The sequence below is a fragment of the Callionymus lyra genome, chromosome 8 (genome assembly GCF_982586985.1).
Source record: "Callionymus lyra chromosome 8, fCalLyr1.hap1.1, whole genome shotgun sequence".
NCBI classification, from domain to species: Eukaryota; Metazoa; Chordata; class Actinopteri; order Syngnathiformes; family Callionymidae; genus Callionymus; species Callionymus lyra.
Genome location: NC_141825.1, coordinates 29,921,501 through 29,941,500, shown reverse-complemented (window position 1 = coordinate 29,941,500; position 20,000 = coordinate 29,921,501). Strand labels below are relative to the sequence as shown.

Here is a 20,000-nt window from a genome sequence, read left to right as displayed (position 1 = left end):
GTTTGTAATGTTCAGAGAAACATGAAGTGATTTGTGTGCGTCTGTTGTCGACGTTGTCGATGATTCAACTCACAAATATTCATAAACTTTTCAAACCTTGTTATTGTCATTTTAGTGAAATGGTTCTGGTTCTTTGAGCAGATCTGATGTGATCCATGAGTTTGTTGTTCTGCTCCAGAGCTGCAGGAGGCGCTGCAGGAGGTCCTGCCCAGTCTTCTGCAGCAGCAGGTGAACGTCTACATCCTGAGCGACTCCAGCAGCATCGAGGGTCTCCACACCTTCACCGACAAGATGGACCAGGTCTCCTCAGCCTCCGTGCCTCCAGACATGAGGTCAAACTTGACGTTGGCGAGTCCAGCCCTCTACGTGTTCACGTCCGGGACAACAGGTGAGACTCTCTGACGACACACCTGCGCAGGTGGGACTCTCTGACGACACACCTGCGCAGGTGGGACTCTCTGACGACACACCTGCGCAGGTGAGACTCTCTGACGACACACCTGCGCAGGTGGGACTCTCTGACGACACACCTGCGCAGGTGGGACTCTCTGAAGACACACCTGTATTCCAGGTCCTCCCTGACACACACCTGTATTCCAGGTCCTCCCCTGACACACACCTGTATTCCAGGTCCTCCCCTGACACACACCTGTATTCCAGGTCCTCCCTGACACACACCTGTATTCCAGGTCCTCCCGTGACACACACCTGTATTCCAGGTCCTTTGTGACACACACCTGTATTCCAGGTCCTCCGTGACACACACCTGTATTCCAGGTCCTCCGTGACACACACCTGTATTCCAGGTCCTCCCTGACACACACCTGTATTCCAGGTCCTCCCCTGACACACACCTGTATTCCAGGTCCTCCCCTGACACACACCTGTATTCCAGGTCCTCCCTGACACACACCTGTATTCCAGGTCCTCCCGTGACACACACCTGTATTCCAGGTCCTTTGTGACACACACCTGTATTCCAGGTCCTCCCCTGACACACACCTGTATTCCAGGTCCTCCCCTGACACACCTGTATTCCAGGTCCTCCCTGACACACACCTGTATTCCAGGTCCTCCCTGACACACACCTGTATTCCAGGTCCTCCCCTGACACACCTGTATTCCAGGTCCTCCCTGACACACACCTGTATTCCAGGTCCTCCCCTGACACACACCTGTATTCCAGGTCCTCCCCTGACACACACCTGTATTCCAGGTCCTCCCCTGACACACACCTGTATTCCAGGTCCTCCGTGACACACACCTGTATTCCAGGTCCTCTGTGACACACACCTGTATTCCAGGTCCTCCGTGACACACACCTGTATTCCAGGTCCTCTGTGACACACACCTGTATTCCAGGTCCTCCGTGACACACACCTGTATTCCAGGTCCTCCCCTGACACACACCTGTATTCCAGGTCCTCCCCTGACACACACCTGTATTCCAGGTCCTCCCCTGACACACACCTGTATTCCAGGTCCTCCCTGACACACACCTGTATTCCAGGTCCTCCCCTGACACACACCTGTATTCCAGGTCCTCCGTGACACACACCTGTATTCCAGGTCCTCTGTGACACACACCTGTATTCCAGGTCTCTCTGACACACACCTGTATTCCAGGTCCTCCCCTGACACACACCTGTATTCCAGGTCCTCCCTGACACACACCTGTATTCCAGGTCCTCCCCTGACACACCTGTATTCCAGGTCCTCCCTGACACACACCTGTATTCCAGGTCCTCCCCTGACACACACCTGTATTCCAGGTCCTCCCCTGACACACACCTGTATTCCAGGTCCTCCCCTGACACACACCTGTATTCCAGGTCCTCCCCTGACACACACCTGTATTCCAGGTCCTCCGTGACACACACCTGTATTCCAGGTCCTCCGTGACACACACCTGTATTCCAGGTCCTCTGTGACACACACCTGTATTCCAGGTCCTCCGTGACACACACCTGTATTCCAGGTCCTCCGTGACACACACCTGTATTCCAGGTCCTCCGTGACACACACCTGTATTCCAGGTCCTCCCCTGACACACACCTGTATTCCAGGTCCTCCCCTGACACACACCTGTATTCCAGGTCCTCCCCTGACACACACCTGTATTCCAGGTCCTCCCTGACACACACCTGTATTCCAGGTCCTCCCCTGACACACACCTGTATTCCAGGTCCTCCCCTGACACACCTGTATTCCAGGTCCTCCCTGACACACACCTGTATTCCAGGTCCTCCCGTGACACACACCTGTATTCCAGGTCCTTTGTGACACACACCTGTATTCCAGGTCCTCCCCTGACACACACCTGTATTCCAGGTCCTCCCTGACACACACCTGTATTCCAGGTCCTCCCTGACACACACCTGTATTCCAGGTCCTCCCCTGACACACACCTGTATTCCAGGTCCTCCCCTGACACACACCTGTATTCCAGGTCCTCCGTGACACACACCTGTATTCCAGGTCCTCCCTGACACACACCTGTATTCCAGGTCCTCCCTGACACACACCTGTATTCCAGGTCCTCCCTGACACACACCTGTATTCCAGGTCCTCCCCTGACACACACCTGTATTCCAGGTCCTCCCCTGACACACACCTGTATTCCAGGTCCTCCCTGACACACCTGTATTCCAGGTCCTCCCTGACACACACCTGTATTCCAGGTCCTCCCCTGACACACACCTGTGTTCCAGGTCCTCCCTGACACACACCTGTATTCCAGGTCCTCCCCTGACACACACCTGTATTCCAGGTCCTCCGTGACACACACCTGTATTCCAGGTCCTCCCTGACACACACCTGTATTCCAGGTCCTCCCTGACACACACCTGTATTCCAGGTCCTCCCCTGACACACACCTGTATTCCAGGTCCTCCCTGACACACACCTGTATTCCAGGTCCTCCTTGACACACACCTGTATTCCAGGTCCTCCCCTGACACACACCTGTATTCCAGGTCCTCCCTGACACACACCTGTATTCCAGGTCCTCCCTGACACACACCTGTATTCCAGGTCCTCCCTGACACACACCTGTATTCCAGGTCCTCCCTGACACACACCTGTATTCCAGGTCCTCCCCTGACACACACCTGTATTCCAGGTCCTCCCTGACACACACCTGTATTCCAGGTCCTCCCCTGACACACACCTGTATTCCAGGTCCTCCCCTGACACACACCTGTATTCCAGGTCCTCCCTGACACACACCTGTATTCCAGGTCCTCCCTGACACACACCTGTATTCCAGGTCCTCCCCTGACACACACCTGTATTCCAGGTCCTCCCCTGACACACACCTGTATTCCAGGTCCTCCCTGACACACACCTGTATTCCAGGTCCTCCCTGACACACACCTGTATTCCAGGTCCTCCCTGACACACACCTGTATTCCAGGTCCTCCCTGACACACACCTGTATTCCAGGTCCTCCCTGACACACACCTGTATTCCAGGTCCTCCCCTGACACACACCTGTATTCCAGGTCCTCCCTGACACACACCTGTATTCCAGGTCCTCCCTGACACACACCTGTATTCCAGGTCCTCCCCTGACACACACCTGTATTCCAGGTCCTCCCTGACACACACCTGTATTCCAGGTCCTCCCTGACACACACCTGTATTCCAGGTCCTCCCTGACACATACCTGTATTCCAGGTCCTCCCCTGACACACACCTGTATTCCAGGTCCTCCCTGACACACACCTGTATTCCAGGTCCTCCCTGACACACACCTGTATTCCAGGTCCTCCCCTGACACACACCTGTATTCCAGGTCCTCCCCTGACACACACCTGTATTCCAGGTCCTCCCTGACACACACCTGTATTCCAGGTCCTCCCTGACACACACCTGTATTCCAGGTCCTCCCTGACACACACCTGTATTCCAGGTCCTCCCCTGACACACACCTGTATTCCAGGTCCTTTGTGACACACACCTGTATTCCAGGTCCTCCGTGACACACACCTGTATTCCAGGTCCTCCCCTGACACACACCTGTATTCCAGGTCCTCCCCTGACACACACCTGTATTCCAGGTCCTCCCCTGACACACACCTGTATTCCAGGTCCTCCCTGACACACACCTGTATTCCAGGTCCTCCGTGACACACACCTGTATTCCAGGTCCTCCGTGACACACACCTGTATTCCAGGTCCTCACCTGCCACAGCTGGTCTGCACAGTCCCTAAGGAGTCTGATTCCATCAAACCTGTTGAAGGAAGATATTCAGGTCACACCAGGTCAAAGTCCTCGTCCTGACTCTGCCCTGACATGGCCTCAAGTCTCCTCCTCACTGACGTTGTTCCAGGTGGTTCTCCATCTTCCTCCTGTAACTAGTCCTGCACTCCCTGATCTTCCTCTTCAGGTCCCTCTGCAGGTTCTGCAGCTCCCCACCTTCACCACATGTCAAAGCTCTGGTCTTCTCCAGCAGCAGAGCTTCATATCAGAAGTCATGGCTCCTTGTTTGAAGAACAGTAGATGGTATCAATGCTAACTGCTCTCAGCTCAGTGTCCTTGAACACCTGCTGCTCCACAGGTGTCAGGGGTGACACTTGTTCTTCAGACCTTCTCCTCCAGCTGGTTCTGAAGAGACCACACGTTTCCCAACATGACAGATGGAAGGTTTGGTTTGTGAGAAGATCTGGTCTCTCCACGAGGTGGAGCCTAGAGTTAGTACCAGCTGGTCCCAGAGTAGCTGAGCTCGATGCAGAGCTTCAAGGTTTCTCCAGAACAAAGTGACGTGAGCTCAGAGTCCAACTGTAGCTGCTGATGAGAACCAAGAAGGTTCAGATGTTGATAAAGTTCTAAAGGTCACGTTAACATGATGAAGATGATTCTCCACAGGTCTCCCTAAAGCGGCGCTGGTGACTCACGCTCGGGTCTGGATGATGGCGTTCATGCCGTTCCTGTCCGGGCTGAAGACTCAGGACGTGATCTACACCTGCCTGCCGCTCTACCACAGCTCCGCCTTCCTGGGCCTGACAGCAGCCATCGAGCGAGGTTTGTGTTCAAGTTAATCATGTGGAATATATTTATTTTCAAACACATGAAATACTTTCTTATCAACGTTTAAATGTTCAAGAATGTTTTCATAACTATTGTGTGACTCACCTGGACCAGAGTCATGTGACCATATTATCACAGGTTATCCACATTGCAGTTGCACTGTTTCGACTGTAGGGGGAAAAATACAACATTTTCAATCTTAACAGATACTGAAGAAACTGAAAGATTGAAAGAATGAAAGGATGAAAGAATGAAAGAATGAAAGAATGAAAGATTTAGAATGAAAGGATCAAAGAATTAGAATGAAAGAATAAAGAATGAAAGAATAAAGAATGAAAGAATGAAAGAATGAAAGAATGAAAGAATAAAGAATGAAGGAATGAAAGAATGAAAGAACAAAAGCACGAAAGAATGAAAGGATGAAAGGATGAAAGGATGGAAGAATGAAAGAATGAAAGAATTAGAATGAAAGGATGAAAGAACTAAATAATGAAAGGATGAAAGAATGAAAGAATTAGAATGAAAGTAAGTAATTAAGTAAGTAAGTAAGTAATTCTTATTTGTATAGCGCTTTTCTAGAACAAAAGAATGAAAGGATAAAATAACAAAAGAATGAAAGAACGAAAGAACGAAAGAACGAAAGAACGAAAGAACGAAAGGATGAAAGAACGAAAGAACGAAAGGATGAAAGAACGAAAGAATGAAAGGATGAAACCCAGTATTTGTGCAGGAGCGACGATGGCTCTGAGGACCAGATTCTCTGCGTCTCAGTTCTGGGACGATTGCAGGAAATATGACGTGACGATGGTTCAATACATCGGAGAAATCATGAGATACATCTGCAACACTCCTCAGGTTTGATCTTCAATCATCTGCAACACTCCTCAGGTTTGATCTTCAATCATCTGCAACACTCCTCAGGTTTGATCTTCAATCATCTGCAACACTCCTCAGGTTTGATCTTAAATCATCAGGTTTGATCTTAAATCATCTGCAACACTCTTCAGGTTTGATCTTAAATCATCTGCAACACTTTTCAGGTTTGATCTTAAATCATCTGCAACACTTTTCAGGTTTGATCTTAAATCATCTGCAACACTTTTCAGGTTTGATCTTAAATCATCTGCAACACTCTTCAGGTTTGATCTTAAATCATCTGCAACACTTTTCAGGTTTGATCTTAAATCATCTGCAACACTCTTCAGGTTTGATCTTAAATCATCTGCAACACTTTTCAGGTTTGATCTTAAATCATCTGCAACACTTTTCAGGTTTGATCTTAAATCATCTGCAACACTTTTCAGGTTTGATCTTAAATCATCTGCAACACTTTTCAGGTTTGATCTTAAATCATCTGCAACACTCTTCAGGTTTGATCTTAAATCATCTGCAACACTTTTCAGGTTTGATCTTAAATCATCTGCAACACTTTTCAGGTTTGATCTTAAATCATCTGCAACACTTTTCAGGTTTGATCTTAAATCATCTGCAACACTTTTCAGGTTTGATCTTAAATCATCTGCAACACTTTTCAGGTTTGATCTTAAATCATCTGCAACACTTTTCAGGTTTGGAATCATCTGCATGTGTTTCATGAAACTAAAACTTTCTCTCACAGAGAGACAACGATAAAAACCACAAAGTCCGCCTGGCTTTGGGAAACGGGATCAGAGCCGACGTCTGGAGGGACTTCATCGGACGGTTCGGGAACATTCAGATCACGGAGTTCTACGGAGCCTCCGAGGGAAACTTCTCCTTCTTGAACTTCTACGGAAAAGTGGGAGCGATCGGACGCGACGGATTCTTGAGCAGGGTAGAGACGAGAAGAGTCGACGTGACTTCATGAACCTTATCATGTCTTTGACTCTTTGAAGAAACTCTTTCCATTCGCCGTGATCCGCTTCGACGTGGACGCACAAGAACCTGTGAGGGACACGTCCGGGTTCTGCACTGAGGTTCCACGAGGTGAGTCTTGAGTGACCCTCGATCAGTTCTTCTTAATATTTATTTGAAACCTTCATGAATATATATACATACCATAACCACACCCACTCTGCTGTGATTAGTCAAACATGGAGGTTTGTCAGCGCGCGTCATTAATGGTCTCGGAGGAGTGAAGCCATTGTTAACATAGTTGATACAAGTTGATGTTTAATGACACCAGAGTTGATACTAGTTGATGTTTAATGACACCAGAGTTGATACTAGTTGATGTTTAATGACACCAGAGTTGATACTAGTTGATGTTTAATGACACCAGAGTCGATACTAGTTGATGTTTAATGACACCAGAGTTGATCTAGTTGATGTTTAATGACACCAGAGTTGATACTAGTTGATGTTTAATGACACCAGAGTTGATACTAGTTGATGTTTAATGACACCAGAGTTGATACTAGTTCATGTTTAATGACACCAGAGTTCAATTCAATTCAATTCAATTCAATTTTATTTAAAGTGTCTTATCATAAGTTATCTCAAGACACTATACAGTTGAAATAAGACTACAGTTGATTAAGGAAAAATAGATCCCAGCAATTCAACAAAGAGCAAGAAACAAAACACTGTACAGTGAGCAATGGCGAGGAAAAACTTCCTTTTAGAAGCAGAAACCTCGAGGGGAACCCGACTCATTGTTGACGGCCTGCCGCTTTGACCGGCTGGGAGGAAGGATGGGGGGGTAGACAGATGGATAAGGAGAGGAGTGAGGGAGGATATAGTGAGAGAAAAGAGGAGAGTGTAGGAGGGTCCATGGGGGTGCTGGAGAGAACTCGGGATCTGATGACGTGGTGAAGATCCTGGATCAGCAGCAGCTCTGGAGGTGGATCCCTGGATCAGCAACAGCTCTGGAGGTGGACCCCTGGATCAGCAGCAGCTCTGGAGGTGGATCCCTGGGGCTCCGGGAGAGAAATAAAAAGGTGTGGGTTTGGGACAAATGTAGACAATACACAGGTATACAGACTCCGGTGACGGGTGAAGATATATAGAGGGGAGAGGGGGGGGGGTTGAAATAGCCAGGCCAGAGGGCACATACCTAGCACAGCAGATCCAGACACAGGGGCCCAAGCCGCGGCAGGAACCCGCGGGAGACCAGGACCCGGCAGGCGAGATAACCACCAGAGCCGACCCCAAACACCAGCGAGAAGGCGGACCACCAGCGAGAAGGCGGACCACCACCGGGGGCGCGAGAGGGCAAGCACAGGCGAGGACGACCGAGGAAGCAGAGAGGGGGAGGCACCAGGCGCAGGTACCGGGGCAGAGGGGCAGCCAGAAGAACCAGTCAGGGGATAGGGCCCCGGGGCCAGGCCGGGCGACGGAGGACCCCCAGACCGTCAGGCTGCCACCAAGTCCATAGCAGGGGACCGAGTCAAGGAGATAGGGATCTACCACAGCAGCGGCGGCGGAACCCCCCCCAATACCATGCGGACACGGCCAGTAGCCAGGTCGAGTGCCACTGCATAAGCCCGGGGGAGCAATGGCCAGGCACCGGCCCAGGTCTCCCGGGTCACAGGGGGGCCACGGTTGTGCGGGCAGGGCGGGGGCAATGGGGCTGCAGCCGTCCGGGAACGGCCCCCAGTCTTTGAACTGTAGACCGTCCCCAACAGCCGCAGCCCACCTCCCCCATGAGGGAAGTTTGGGGGGCCAGCAGTATTCCATGGGCGGTCCACGGTCTCTAAGGTGCCGAGGCCCCGCCCACCACACGTACTGACCCCCAACCCCCGCCCACCATGCAGCACCCAGGGGGACAGCAGCACTTGCATGGGCAGTACATGGTCACTACGGTAACATGGGTCCGCCCAATGCCTCCGCCGTCCCCCCAATGTGGCCCCGCCCAGTGTGGCCCCCCCACCCGGGAAGCCCCCGAAAGACCGACCAGCCCGGCCACGAACCCCCAGGACCAAGGGCGACAAACTCCCCGACCACGGCACATGCCACACAGGGCGGGTAGAGGACCACAGCCACCGCTGCAGCAGACACCCACCCCAAGACAGGCCCCCCACCACAGACCAGGTGAAGCCATCGGGGCCGGAAGGTCATCCAGAACACCCGGCCAGCCCCAGCCCCACCCCTGACGGGTCGGCGGGACCAGCAACCCCCCAGTGCAACCCCCCATCCGCCACCCCAGCCACCCCCGCCAGCACCCGCCCCCACGCACCATCAAAAACCCCCCGGAAGCGGGCCACCCCCCCGCCGGCACACGGGGCCATCGCGGCACCAGCGGTGACCACCACCAGGCCCAAGGCACCCACAGGCCCCACCCGCCGGACCCCCACACCCGAACCGGCCAAGCCAGAAACGGCCCCGGCGAGAAAAGAAGGATATACAGAGCTCGGTGTCTAAAACTAAAACTAAAACTCCTCCAGCATTCTCAGCCTATAGCAGCTAAGATAAACAGTTTTGTTAGTTATGACAGCTAGAGATAAACAGTCAAGTTAATTATAGGCTTTATCGAAAAGTAAGGTTTTAAGATTATTTTTAAACATAGAGAGGGTGTCTGCTCTCCGGACTGAAGCCGGTAGTTTGTTCCACAGTAGAGGGGCTTGAAAACTGAAGGCCCTGGCTCCGAATCTACATTTAGAGATTTGTGGTATAACTAGTAGATCAGAGTTTAGGGATCGTAAGGTCCTTGAGGGTTGGTAAGTTTGGATTAAATCTTTAATGTATGTTGGTGCTAGACCATGTAAGGCTTTATAGGTTAGGAGAAGGATTTTAAATTGTATCTAAATTCTACAGGAAGCCAATGTAGGGAAGACAGTACAGGTGTGTTCGCGCCTCTTAGTCTTAGTCAGGACACAAGCTGCAGATGAATGAGCTGAAGATTCTGAGAGACTTTTTAGAACAGCCTGACAGAAGAGAGTTACAATAGTCCAGCCTGGAGGTTACAAAAGCATGGATGAGCTTCTCAGCATCTAAAGGAAGGAAATGCCTAATTTTTGAAATGTTACGTAAGCAGTCCGTGAGATTTGTTTTATGTGTGAGTTAAATGATAAGTCCTCGTCAAAGCATACACCCAGATTCTTTACAGTGCTGCTAGTAGCAGGAGCAAGTCCATTTTGTAAAGCTAGATCATTAGTTAATAATTGTCTGAGATGTTGCGGACCAACTAGTAAAACCTCAGTCTTTTCCGAGTTCAGTAGGAGGAAGTTTTTGGTCATCCATGACTTGATATCTGTGATACAGGACTGTAGAGTTGATACTAGTTGATGTTTAATGACAACATAGATGATACTAGTTGATGTTTAATGACACCAGAGTTGATACTAGTTGATGTTTAATGACACCAGAGTTGATACTAGTTGATGTTTAATGACACCAGCGTTTATACTAGTTGATGTTTAATGACACCAGAGTTGATACTAGTTGACGTTTAATGACACCAGAGTTGATATTAGTTGATGTTTAATGACACCGGCGTTTATACTAGTTGATGTTTAATGACACCAGAGTTGATACTAGTTGACGTTTAATGACACCAGAGTTGATACTAGTTGACGTTTAATGACACCAGAGTTGATACTAGTTGATGTTTAATGACACCAGAGTTGATACTAGTTGATGTTTAATGACACCAGAGTTGATACTAGTTGATGTTTAATGACACCAGAGTTGATACTAGTTGATGTTTAATGACACCAGAGTTGATACTAGTTGATGTGTAATGACACCAGAGTCGATACTAGTTGATGTTTAATGACATCAGAGTCGATACTAGTTGATGTTTAATGACACCAGAGTTGATACTAGTTGATGTGTAATGACACCAGAGTCGATACTAGTTGATGTTTAATGACACCAGAGTTGATACTAGTTGATGTGTAATGACACCAGAGTCGATACTAGTTGATGTTTAATGACACCAGAGATGATACTAGTTGATGTTTAATGACACCAGAGTTGATACTAGTTGATGTTTAATGACTCCAGCGTTTATACTAGTTGATGTTTAATGACACCAGAGTTGATACTAGTTGACGTTTAATGACACCAGAGTTGATACTAGTTGACGTTTAATGACACCAGAGTTGATACTAGTTGATGTTTAATGACACCAGAGTCGATACTAGTTGATGTTTAATGACACCAGAGATGATACTAGTTGATGTTTAATGACACCAGAGTTGATACTAGTTGATGTTTAATGACACCAGAGTTGATACTAGTTGACGTTTAATGACACCAGAGTTGATACTAGTTGATGTTTAATGACACCAGAGTCGATACTAGTTGATGTTTAATGACACCAGAGATGATACTAGTTGATGTTTAATGACACCAGAGTTGATACTAGTTGATGTGTAATGACACCAGCGTTTATACTAGTTGACGTTTAATGACACCAGAGTTGATACTAGTTGACGTTTAATGACACCAGAGTTGATACTAGTTGACGTTTAATGACACCAGAGTTGATACTAGTTGACGTTTAATGACACCAGAGTCGATACTAGTTGACGTTTAATGACACCAGAGTCGATACTAGTTGATGTTTAATGACACCAGAGATGATACTAGTTGATGTTTAATGACACCAGAGTTGATACTAGTTGATGTTTAATAACACCAGCGTTTATACTAGTTGACGTTTAATGACACCAGAGTTGATACTAGTTGATGTTTAATGACACCAGAGTTGATACTAGTTGATGTTTAATGACACCAGAGTTGATACTAGTTGATGTTTAATGACACCAGAGTTGATGCTAGTTGATGTTTAATGACACCAAAGTTGATACTAGTTGATGTTTAATGACACCAGAGTTGATACTAGTTAATGTTTAATGACACCAGAGTTGATACTAGTTGATGTTTAATGACACCAGAGTCGATACTAGTTGATGTTTAATGACACCAGAGTCGATACTAGTTGATGTTTAATGACACCAGAGTCGATACTAGTTGATGTTTAATGACACCAGAGTTGATACTAGTTGATGTTTAATGACACCAGAGTCGATACTAGTTGATGTTTAATGACACCAGAGATGATACTAGTTGATGTTTAATGACACCAGAGTTGATACTAGTTGATGTTTAATGACACCAGAGTTGATACTAGTTGATGTTTAATGACACCAGAGTTGATACTAGTTGATGTTTAATGACACCAGAGTCGATACTAGTTGATGTTTAATGACACCAGAGTCGATACTAGTTGATGTTTAATGACACCAGAGTTGATACTAGTTGATGTTTAATGACACCAGAGTCGATACTAGTTGATGTTTAATGACACCAGAGATGATACTAGTTGATGTTTAATGACACCAGAGTTGATACTAGTTGATGTTTAATGACACCAGCGTTTATACTAGTTGACGTTTAATGACACCAGAGTTGATACTAGTTGATGTTTAATGACACCAGAGTTGATACTAGTTGACGTTTAATGACACCAGAGTTGATACTAGTTGATGTTTAATGACACCAGCGTTTATACTTGTTGACGTTTAATGACACCAGAGTTGATACTAGTTGACGTTTAATGACACCAGAGTTGATACTAGTTGACGTTTAATGACACCAGAGTTGATACTAGTTGACGTTTAATGACACCAGAGTCGATACTAGTTGATGTTTAATGACACCAGAGATGATACTAGTTGATGTTTAATGACACCAGAGTTGATACTAGTTGATGTTTAATAACACCAGCGTTTATACTAGTTGACGTTTAATGACACCAGAGTTGATACTAGTTGATGTTTAATGACACCAGAGTTGATACTAGTTGATGTTTAATGACACCAGAGTTGATACTAGTTGATGTGTATTGACACCAGAGTTGATACTAGTTGATGTTTAATGACACCAGAGTTGATACTAGTTGATGTTTAATGACACCAGAGTCGATACTAGTTGATGTTTAATGACACCAGAGTCGATACTAGTTGATGTTTAATGACACCAGAGTCGATACTAGTTGATGTTTAATGACACCAGAGTTGATACTAGTTGATGTTTAATGACACCAGAGTTGACACTAGTTGATGTTTAATGACACCAAAGTTGATACTAGTTGATGTTTAATGACACCAGAGTTGATACTAGTTGATGTTTAATGACACCAGAGTCGATACTAGTTGATGTTTAATGACACCAGAGTCGATACTAGTTGATGTTTAATGACACCAGAGTCGATACTAGTTGATGTTTAATGACACCAGAGTCGAAACTAGTTGACGTTTAATGACAGCAGAGTCGATACTAGTTGACGTTTAATGACACCAGAGTTGATACTAGTTGACGTTTAATGACACCAGAGTTGATACTAGTTGATGTTTAATGACACCAGAGTCGATACTAGTTGACGTTTAATGACACCAGATTCGATACTAGTTGACGTTTAATGACACCAGAGTCGATACTAGTTGACGTTTAATGACACCAGAGATGATACTAGTTGACGTTTAATGACACCAGAGTTGATACTAGTTGACGTTTAATGACACCAGAGTCGATACTAGTTGACGTTTAATGACACCAGAGTCGATACTAGTTGACGTTTAATGACACCAGAGTCGATACTAGTTGACGTTTAATGACACCAGAGTCGATACTAGTTGACGTTTAATGACACCAGAGTCGATACTAGTTGACGTTTAATGACACCAGAGTTGATAATAGTTGATGTTTAATGACACCAGAGTTGATACTAGTTGAGGTTTAATGACACCAGAGTCGATACTAGTTGACGTTTAATGACACCGGAGATGATACTAGTTGACGTTTAATGACACCGGAGTTGATACTAGTTGACGTTTAATGACACCAGCGTTTATACTAGTTGACGTTTAATGACACCAGAGTCGATACTAGTTGACGTTTAATGACATCAGAGTTGATACTAGTTGACGTTCAATGACACCAGAGTTGATACTAGTTGATGTTTAATGACACCAGAGTCGAAACTAGTTGACGTTTAATGACACCAGAGTCGATACTAGTTGACGTTTAATGACACCAGAGTTGATACTAGTTGACGTTTAATGACACCAGAGTTGATACTAGTTGATGTTTAATGACACCAGAGTCGATACTAGTTGACGTTTAATGACACCAGATTCGATACTAGTTGACGTTTAATGACACCAGAGTCGATGCTAGTTGACGTTTAATGACACCAGAGTCGATACTAGTTGACGTTTAATGACACCAGAGATGATACTAGTTGACGTTTAATGACACCAGAGTCGATACTAGTTGACGTTTAATGACACCAGAGTCGATACTAGTTGACGTTTAATGACACCAGAGTTGATACTAGTTGACGTTTAATGACACCAGCGTTTATACTAGTTGACGTTTAATGACACCAGAGTCGATACTAGTTGACGTTTAATGACACCAGAGTCGATACTAGTTGAGGTTTAATGACACCAGAGTCGATACTAGTTGACGTTTAATGACACCGGAGATGATACTAGTTGACGTTTAATGACACCAGAGATGATACTAGTTGACGTTTAATGACACCAGAGTTGATACTAGATGATGTTTAATGTCACCAGACTCGGTACTAGTTGACGTTTAATGACACCAGAGTCGATACTAGTTGACGTTTAATGACACCAGAGTTGATACTAGTTGATGTTTAATGACACCAACGTTTATACTAGTTGATGTTTAATGACACCAGAGTTGATACTAGTTGACGTTTAATGACACCAGAGTTGATACTAGTTGATGTTTAATGACACCAGAGTTGATACTAGTTGATGTTTACTGACACCAGAGTTAATACTAGTTGATGTTTAATGACACCAGAGTTGATACTAGTTGATGTTTAATGTCACCAGAGTTGATACTAGTTGACGTTTAATGACACCAGAGTTGATACTAGTTGATGTTTAATGACACCAGAGTTGATACTAGTTGATGTTTAATGACACCAGAGTTGATACTAGTTGATGTTAAATGACACCAGAGTTGATACTAGTTGATGTTTAATGACACCAGAGTTGATACTAGTTGATGTTTAATGACACCAGAGTTGATACTAGTTGATGTTAAATGACACCAGAGTTGATACTAGTTGATGTTTAATGACACCAGAGTTGATACTAGTTGATGTTAAATGACACCAGAGTTGATACTAGTTGATGTTTAATGACACCAGAGTTGATACTAGTTGATGTTTAATGACACCAGAGTTGATAATAGTTGATGTTTAAAGACACCAGAGTTTAGTTTACAAAACATCCTCAGTTTGGTTGTTTTACGCCTGATAAACACAGGAACGGCGGAACTTTTGTTTCAGGTGAACCTGGACTTCTGATCAGTAAAATATCAAAGAAGGCTCCGTTCCACGGCTACGTTGGAGACCTGAAGCAGACGGAGAAGAAAAAGTTGCGTGGAGTCTTCGAGGAAGGAGACTTGTTCTTCAACACCGGTGACCTGGTTTTTATCGACAAGGACGGTTTCATCTACTTTAAAGATCGAGTCGGAGACACTTTCAGGTGAGTTCCACGGACGACAGGTGAGTTCCACGGACGACAGGTGAGTTCCACGGACGACAGGTGAGTGGCTGACTGCAGGTGTGATTTCACAGGTGGAAAGGTGAAAACGTGGCGACCACAGAAGTCGCCGATGTTCTGTCCAAGGCCGCGTGCATCACTGAGGCCAGTGTGTACGGAGTGGAAGTTCCAGGTGAGATTTCTGCTCCAAATAATGAACTTCAAAGACCATGAAGACGTTCAAAACTTTATTACTCACAGGTTGATGAAAGTCGTATAAAAGTAAACGATGTAAAGAAATGTCTACTTCACTTCTTTTCCCACAAATGTAACTTTTGTCTAAACTGCATCTTGTGGATCAACATATATTTAATAATGATCTAATCCTCAGGTCAGGAGGGCAGAGTCGGGATGGCAGCTGTTTCTCTGAAGGACAGACAAACGTTCGACTCCTCTGGAGTTTTTCAAGTGGTTTCCGACCTCCTGCCTTCATACGCAAGACCTCGCTTTGTTAGGATCCAGGTATGAATCTCTGGTGATGTTATCTCACAGTTTCACTATTAGATCGTATTGATGATGAAGATGATGAAGATGAAGATGAAGATGATGAAGATGAAGATGATGAAGATGAAGATGATGATGAAGATATAGATGATGATGAAGATGATGTGGATGATGAAGATGAAGATGATGATGAAGATGAAGATATAGATGATGATGAAGATATAGATGAAGATGATGATGATGATGAAGATGATGAAGATGATGATGATGAAGATGATGATGAAGTTGAAGATGAAGATGATGATGAAGATGATGAAGATGATGATGATGAAGATGATGAAGATGATGAAGATGAAGATGATGATGAAGATATAGATGATGATGAAGATATAGATGAAGATGATGATGATGATGATGAAGATGAAGATGAAGATGATGATGAAGATATAGATGATGATGAAGATGATGATGAAGATATAGATGAAGATGATGATGATGATGAAGATGATGAAGATGATGATGATGAAGATGATGAAGATGAAGATGAAGATGAAGATGATTATGAAGATGATGATGAAGATGATGATAATGAAGATGATGATGATGAAGATAATAAAGAAGATGATGATGAAGATGATGATGATGAAGATAATAAAGATGATGATGATGAAGATAATAAAGAAGATGATGATGAAGATGATGATGATGAAGATGATGATGATGATGATGAAGATAATAAAGAAGATGATGATGAAGATGATGATGATGAAGATGATGATGATGATGATGAAGATAATAAAGAAGATGATGATGAAGATGATGATGATGAAGATGATGATGATGATGATGAAGATAATAAAGAAGATGATGATGAAGATAATAAAGATGATGATGATGAAGATAATAAAGAAGATGATGATGAAGATGATGATGATGAAGATAATAAAGATGATGATGATGAAGATAATAAAGAAGATGATGATGAAGATGATGATGATGAAGATGATGATGATGATGATGAAGATAATAAAGAAGATGATGATGAAGATGATGATGATGATGATGAAGATAATAAAGAAGATGATGATGAAGATAATAAAGATGATGATGATGAAGATAATAAAGAAGATGATGATGAAGATGATGATGGTGATGATGACGAAGATGATGATGATGATGAAGATAATAAAGATGATGATGATGAAGATAATAAAGAAGATGATGATGATGATGAAGATAATAAAGAAGATGATGATGAAGATAATAAAGATGATGATGATGAAGATAATAAAGATGATGATGATGAAGATAATAAAGAAGATGATGATGAAGATGATGATGAAGATGATGATGAAGATGCCTCTGATCACAGAATACTCTGGAGATCACCAGCACCTTCAAACACACCAAAGCCAAACTGACTCAAGATGGTTTCGACCTCAACAAGATCAAAGATCCACTCTATGTTCTGGATGAAGGCCAACAGTCGTACGTGTCTCTGACCCCTGCGACCTTCGACCTCATATTATCTGGAAAAGTCAGGTTTTAAATCAATCTTTATTTCTTGTTCAGATGTTGATGTTAAAGAAACATTCGTCAAGTTTGTTGACGTCGATCAAATGTAAAGGAAATCGTTTCTCGTTGTTTTCTTGACATTAAAATCTTCCACGAGATCAAACTTGTGTTTGTTTGAGTGACAGGTGTGTTTGAGTGACAGGTGTGTTTGAGTGACAGGTGTGTTTGAGTGACAGGTGTGTTTGAGTGATAGATGTGTTTGAGTGACAGGTGTGTTTGAGTGACAGGTGTGTTTGAGTGACAGGTGTGTTTGAGTGACAGGTGTGTTTGAGTGACAGGTGTGTTTGAGTGACAGGTGTGTTTGAGTGACAGGTGTGTTTGAGTGACAGATGTGTTTGAGTGACAGGTGTGTTTGAGTGACAGGTGTGTTTGAGTGACAGGTGTGTTTGAGTGACAGATGTGTTTGAGTGACAGGTGTGTTTGAGTGACAGGTGTGTTTGAGTGACAGGTGTGTTTGAGTGACAGGTGTGTTTGAGTGACAGATGTGTTTGAGTGACAGATGTGTTTGAGTGACAGGTGTGTTTGAGTGACAGGTGTGTTTGAGTGACAGATGTTTTTTAGTGACAGATGTGTTTGAGTGACAGATGTGTTTGAGTGACAGGTGTGTTTGAGTGACAGATGTGTTTGAGTGACAGATGTGTTTGAGTGACAGATGTGTTTGAGTGACAGGTGTGTTTGAGTGACAGGTGTGTTTGAGTGACAGATGTGTTTGAGTGACAGATGTGTTTGAGTGACAGATGTGTTTGAGTGACAGATGTGTTTGAGTGACAGGTGTGTTTGAGTGACAGGTGTGTTTGAGTGACAGATGTGTTTGAGTGACAGGTGTGTTTGAGTGACAGATGTGTTTGAGTGACAGATGTGTTTGAGTGACAGATGTGTTTGAGTGACAGATCAAGGGATCAAAGGCGTCGTGGATCAAAGGCCGACATGATAAAGAAGCTGAAAACCATAGAAATCCTGTTTGTATCGACTGTTGAGTCTCGAGGTAAATATGATCAGAACAAGGTTTTAATTGATCTGAAGAGTTGCTGCTTTGAAGATCATCTCCTGGAGGAGCTCGAGGTAAGTTCTAGTCACTGGTCGTCATAGCAACACATTTGATCAAAACAGTCAGAAATGAAAACGGTTTCATTGAGTTTATTTGGTTGAAAATAGTTATTTTTGATTTAATCAAGTCTCAGTAAAACTGCGATGAAATACTTTTGATGAATCTTTTTCACGAGTGATTGTTTCACTGGATGAACTTCAAGATAGAGTGGATGGAGAGCAGAAGTCCTCCTCCGTACTCCAGGCGCGTGGAGATCCAGAACATCTACCAGACGTACTCGTGCGGCGCGACGACGCTTCACGTCTCCAGCTTCCTGCGCTTCCTTCAGAGCGAGCAGCTGGAGCTGTGGGCGAGCGAGGACGACGCCCTGGCTTTGATGGACAAGTACGAGATCGACGAGGCAGGTGGGTGGAGCTGGAGGTCGTGAGGAACCTGCTGACGTCAGGAACCTTCTGACGCTGCTGTGCTCCAGCGAGGACCTCTCACTGCATGACGTTCGAGGGCTTCCTGAGGTTCATGGAGTCCAGAGACGGCTGCGTGTTCGACCAGCGCCACAGCCTGGTCTACCAGGACATGGACCAGCCGCTCAGCAGCTACTTCATCTCCTCGTCGCACAACACGTACCTGACCGGAGGTCAACTGGTCGGCAAGAGCAACCTGGACGCATATTTCACGCAAGTGTTTGTTCGAAATGTTTCAGTAAAACCATCAGAATATTGACCCAACATTTAGAAACGTTTTCAATGTCAATCATTTTACATTTTGATCATTCATTCAAATGTCACTATTTTTGAATTTGTAGTCTTTGAATTCGACTTAAATCATCGGTATTATTTTTAACAAATGATTTTAACGTCTCAACATTTGATGTAATGGAGCCTTGAGTTCAATTCATATGTTTTCATTAAAGAATTTTTCACATTCAACTTATAAACCAAAGTTACTCAAGAACATCCAAATGATTTCTCTCTGTAATGATCTCTTCACTGGAGAGTAACCCAGACTCACCTCAGGGCTCTGACCAAAGGCTGCCGCTGCCTGGAGATCGACTGCTGGGACGGAGACAACATGGAGCCGGTGGTTTTCCACGGACACACGCTGACCACCAAGATCCTGTTCCGAGACGTGGTCAGCACCGTGGAGGAGCACGCCTTCCAGGTGAGAAGCTCGCCTTCCAGGTGAGAAGCTCGCCTGGACAGGTGAGAAGCTCCTTTGGCTGGAGACGAGAGCTTGACTCGTGGTGTGTCCAGGTGTCTCCGTTCCCCGTCATCCTGTCCCTGGAGAACCACTGCTCCAGGCCCCAGCAGGACGTCATGGCCCAACATCTCGTCTCCATTCTGGGCGACAAACTTCTGCGTCGTCCTCTGGAAGAAACGACTCCAGGACG

At 45.0% G+C, this 20,000-nt stretch overlaps 2 protein-coding genes across 2 annotated transcripts in view; both read left to right on the top strand.

Annotated features, from left to right (window-relative positions):
• LOC148074549 (long-chain fatty acid transport protein 2-like) overlaps positions 1-17,645 on the top strand; it is a 21,031-nt gene extending 3,386 nt beyond the window's left edge. Inside the window, exons 2-10 of the mRNA XM_087796712.1 lie at positions 179-388; positions 4,871-5,026; positions 5,763-5,887; positions 6,651-6,845; positions 6,907-6,997; positions 15,291-15,489; positions 15,582-15,679; positions 15,878-16,008; positions 17,363-17,645. Of these exons, the coding sequence (XP_087652838.1) occupies positions 179-388; positions 4,871-5,026; positions 5,763-5,887; positions 6,651-6,845; positions 6,907-6,997; positions 15,291-15,489; positions 15,582-15,679; positions 15,878-16,008; positions 17,363-17,539 (1,382 nt within the window). The 3' untranslated portion in view covers positions 17,540-17,645. The remainder of the gene's footprint in view (positions 1-178; positions 389-4,870; positions 5,027-5,762; positions 5,888-6,650; positions 6,846-6,906; positions 6,998-15,290; positions 15,490-15,581; positions 15,680-15,877; positions 16,009-17,362) is intronic.
• Positions 17,646-18,572: 927 nt separating this feature from the next.
• The window catches only part of LOC148074548 (1-phosphatidylinositol 4,5-bisphosphate phosphodiesterase zeta-1-like), a 4,925-nt gene continuing 3,497 nt past the window's right edge, over positions 18,573-20,000 (top strand). The window contains exons 1-5 of the mRNA XM_087797432.1: positions 18,573-18,627; positions 18,816-19,017; positions 19,086-19,287; positions 19,627-19,771; positions 19,864-20,000. The exon at positions 19,864-20,000 is cut by the window's right edge and continues 16 nt beyond it. Coding sequence (XP_087653558.1) covers positions 18,825-19,017; positions 19,086-19,287; positions 19,627-19,771; positions 19,864-20,000 — 677 coding nt within the window. The 5' untranslated portion in view covers positions 18,573-18,627; positions 18,816-18,824. The remainder of the gene's footprint in view (positions 18,628-18,815; positions 19,018-19,085; positions 19,288-19,626; positions 19,772-19,863) is intronic.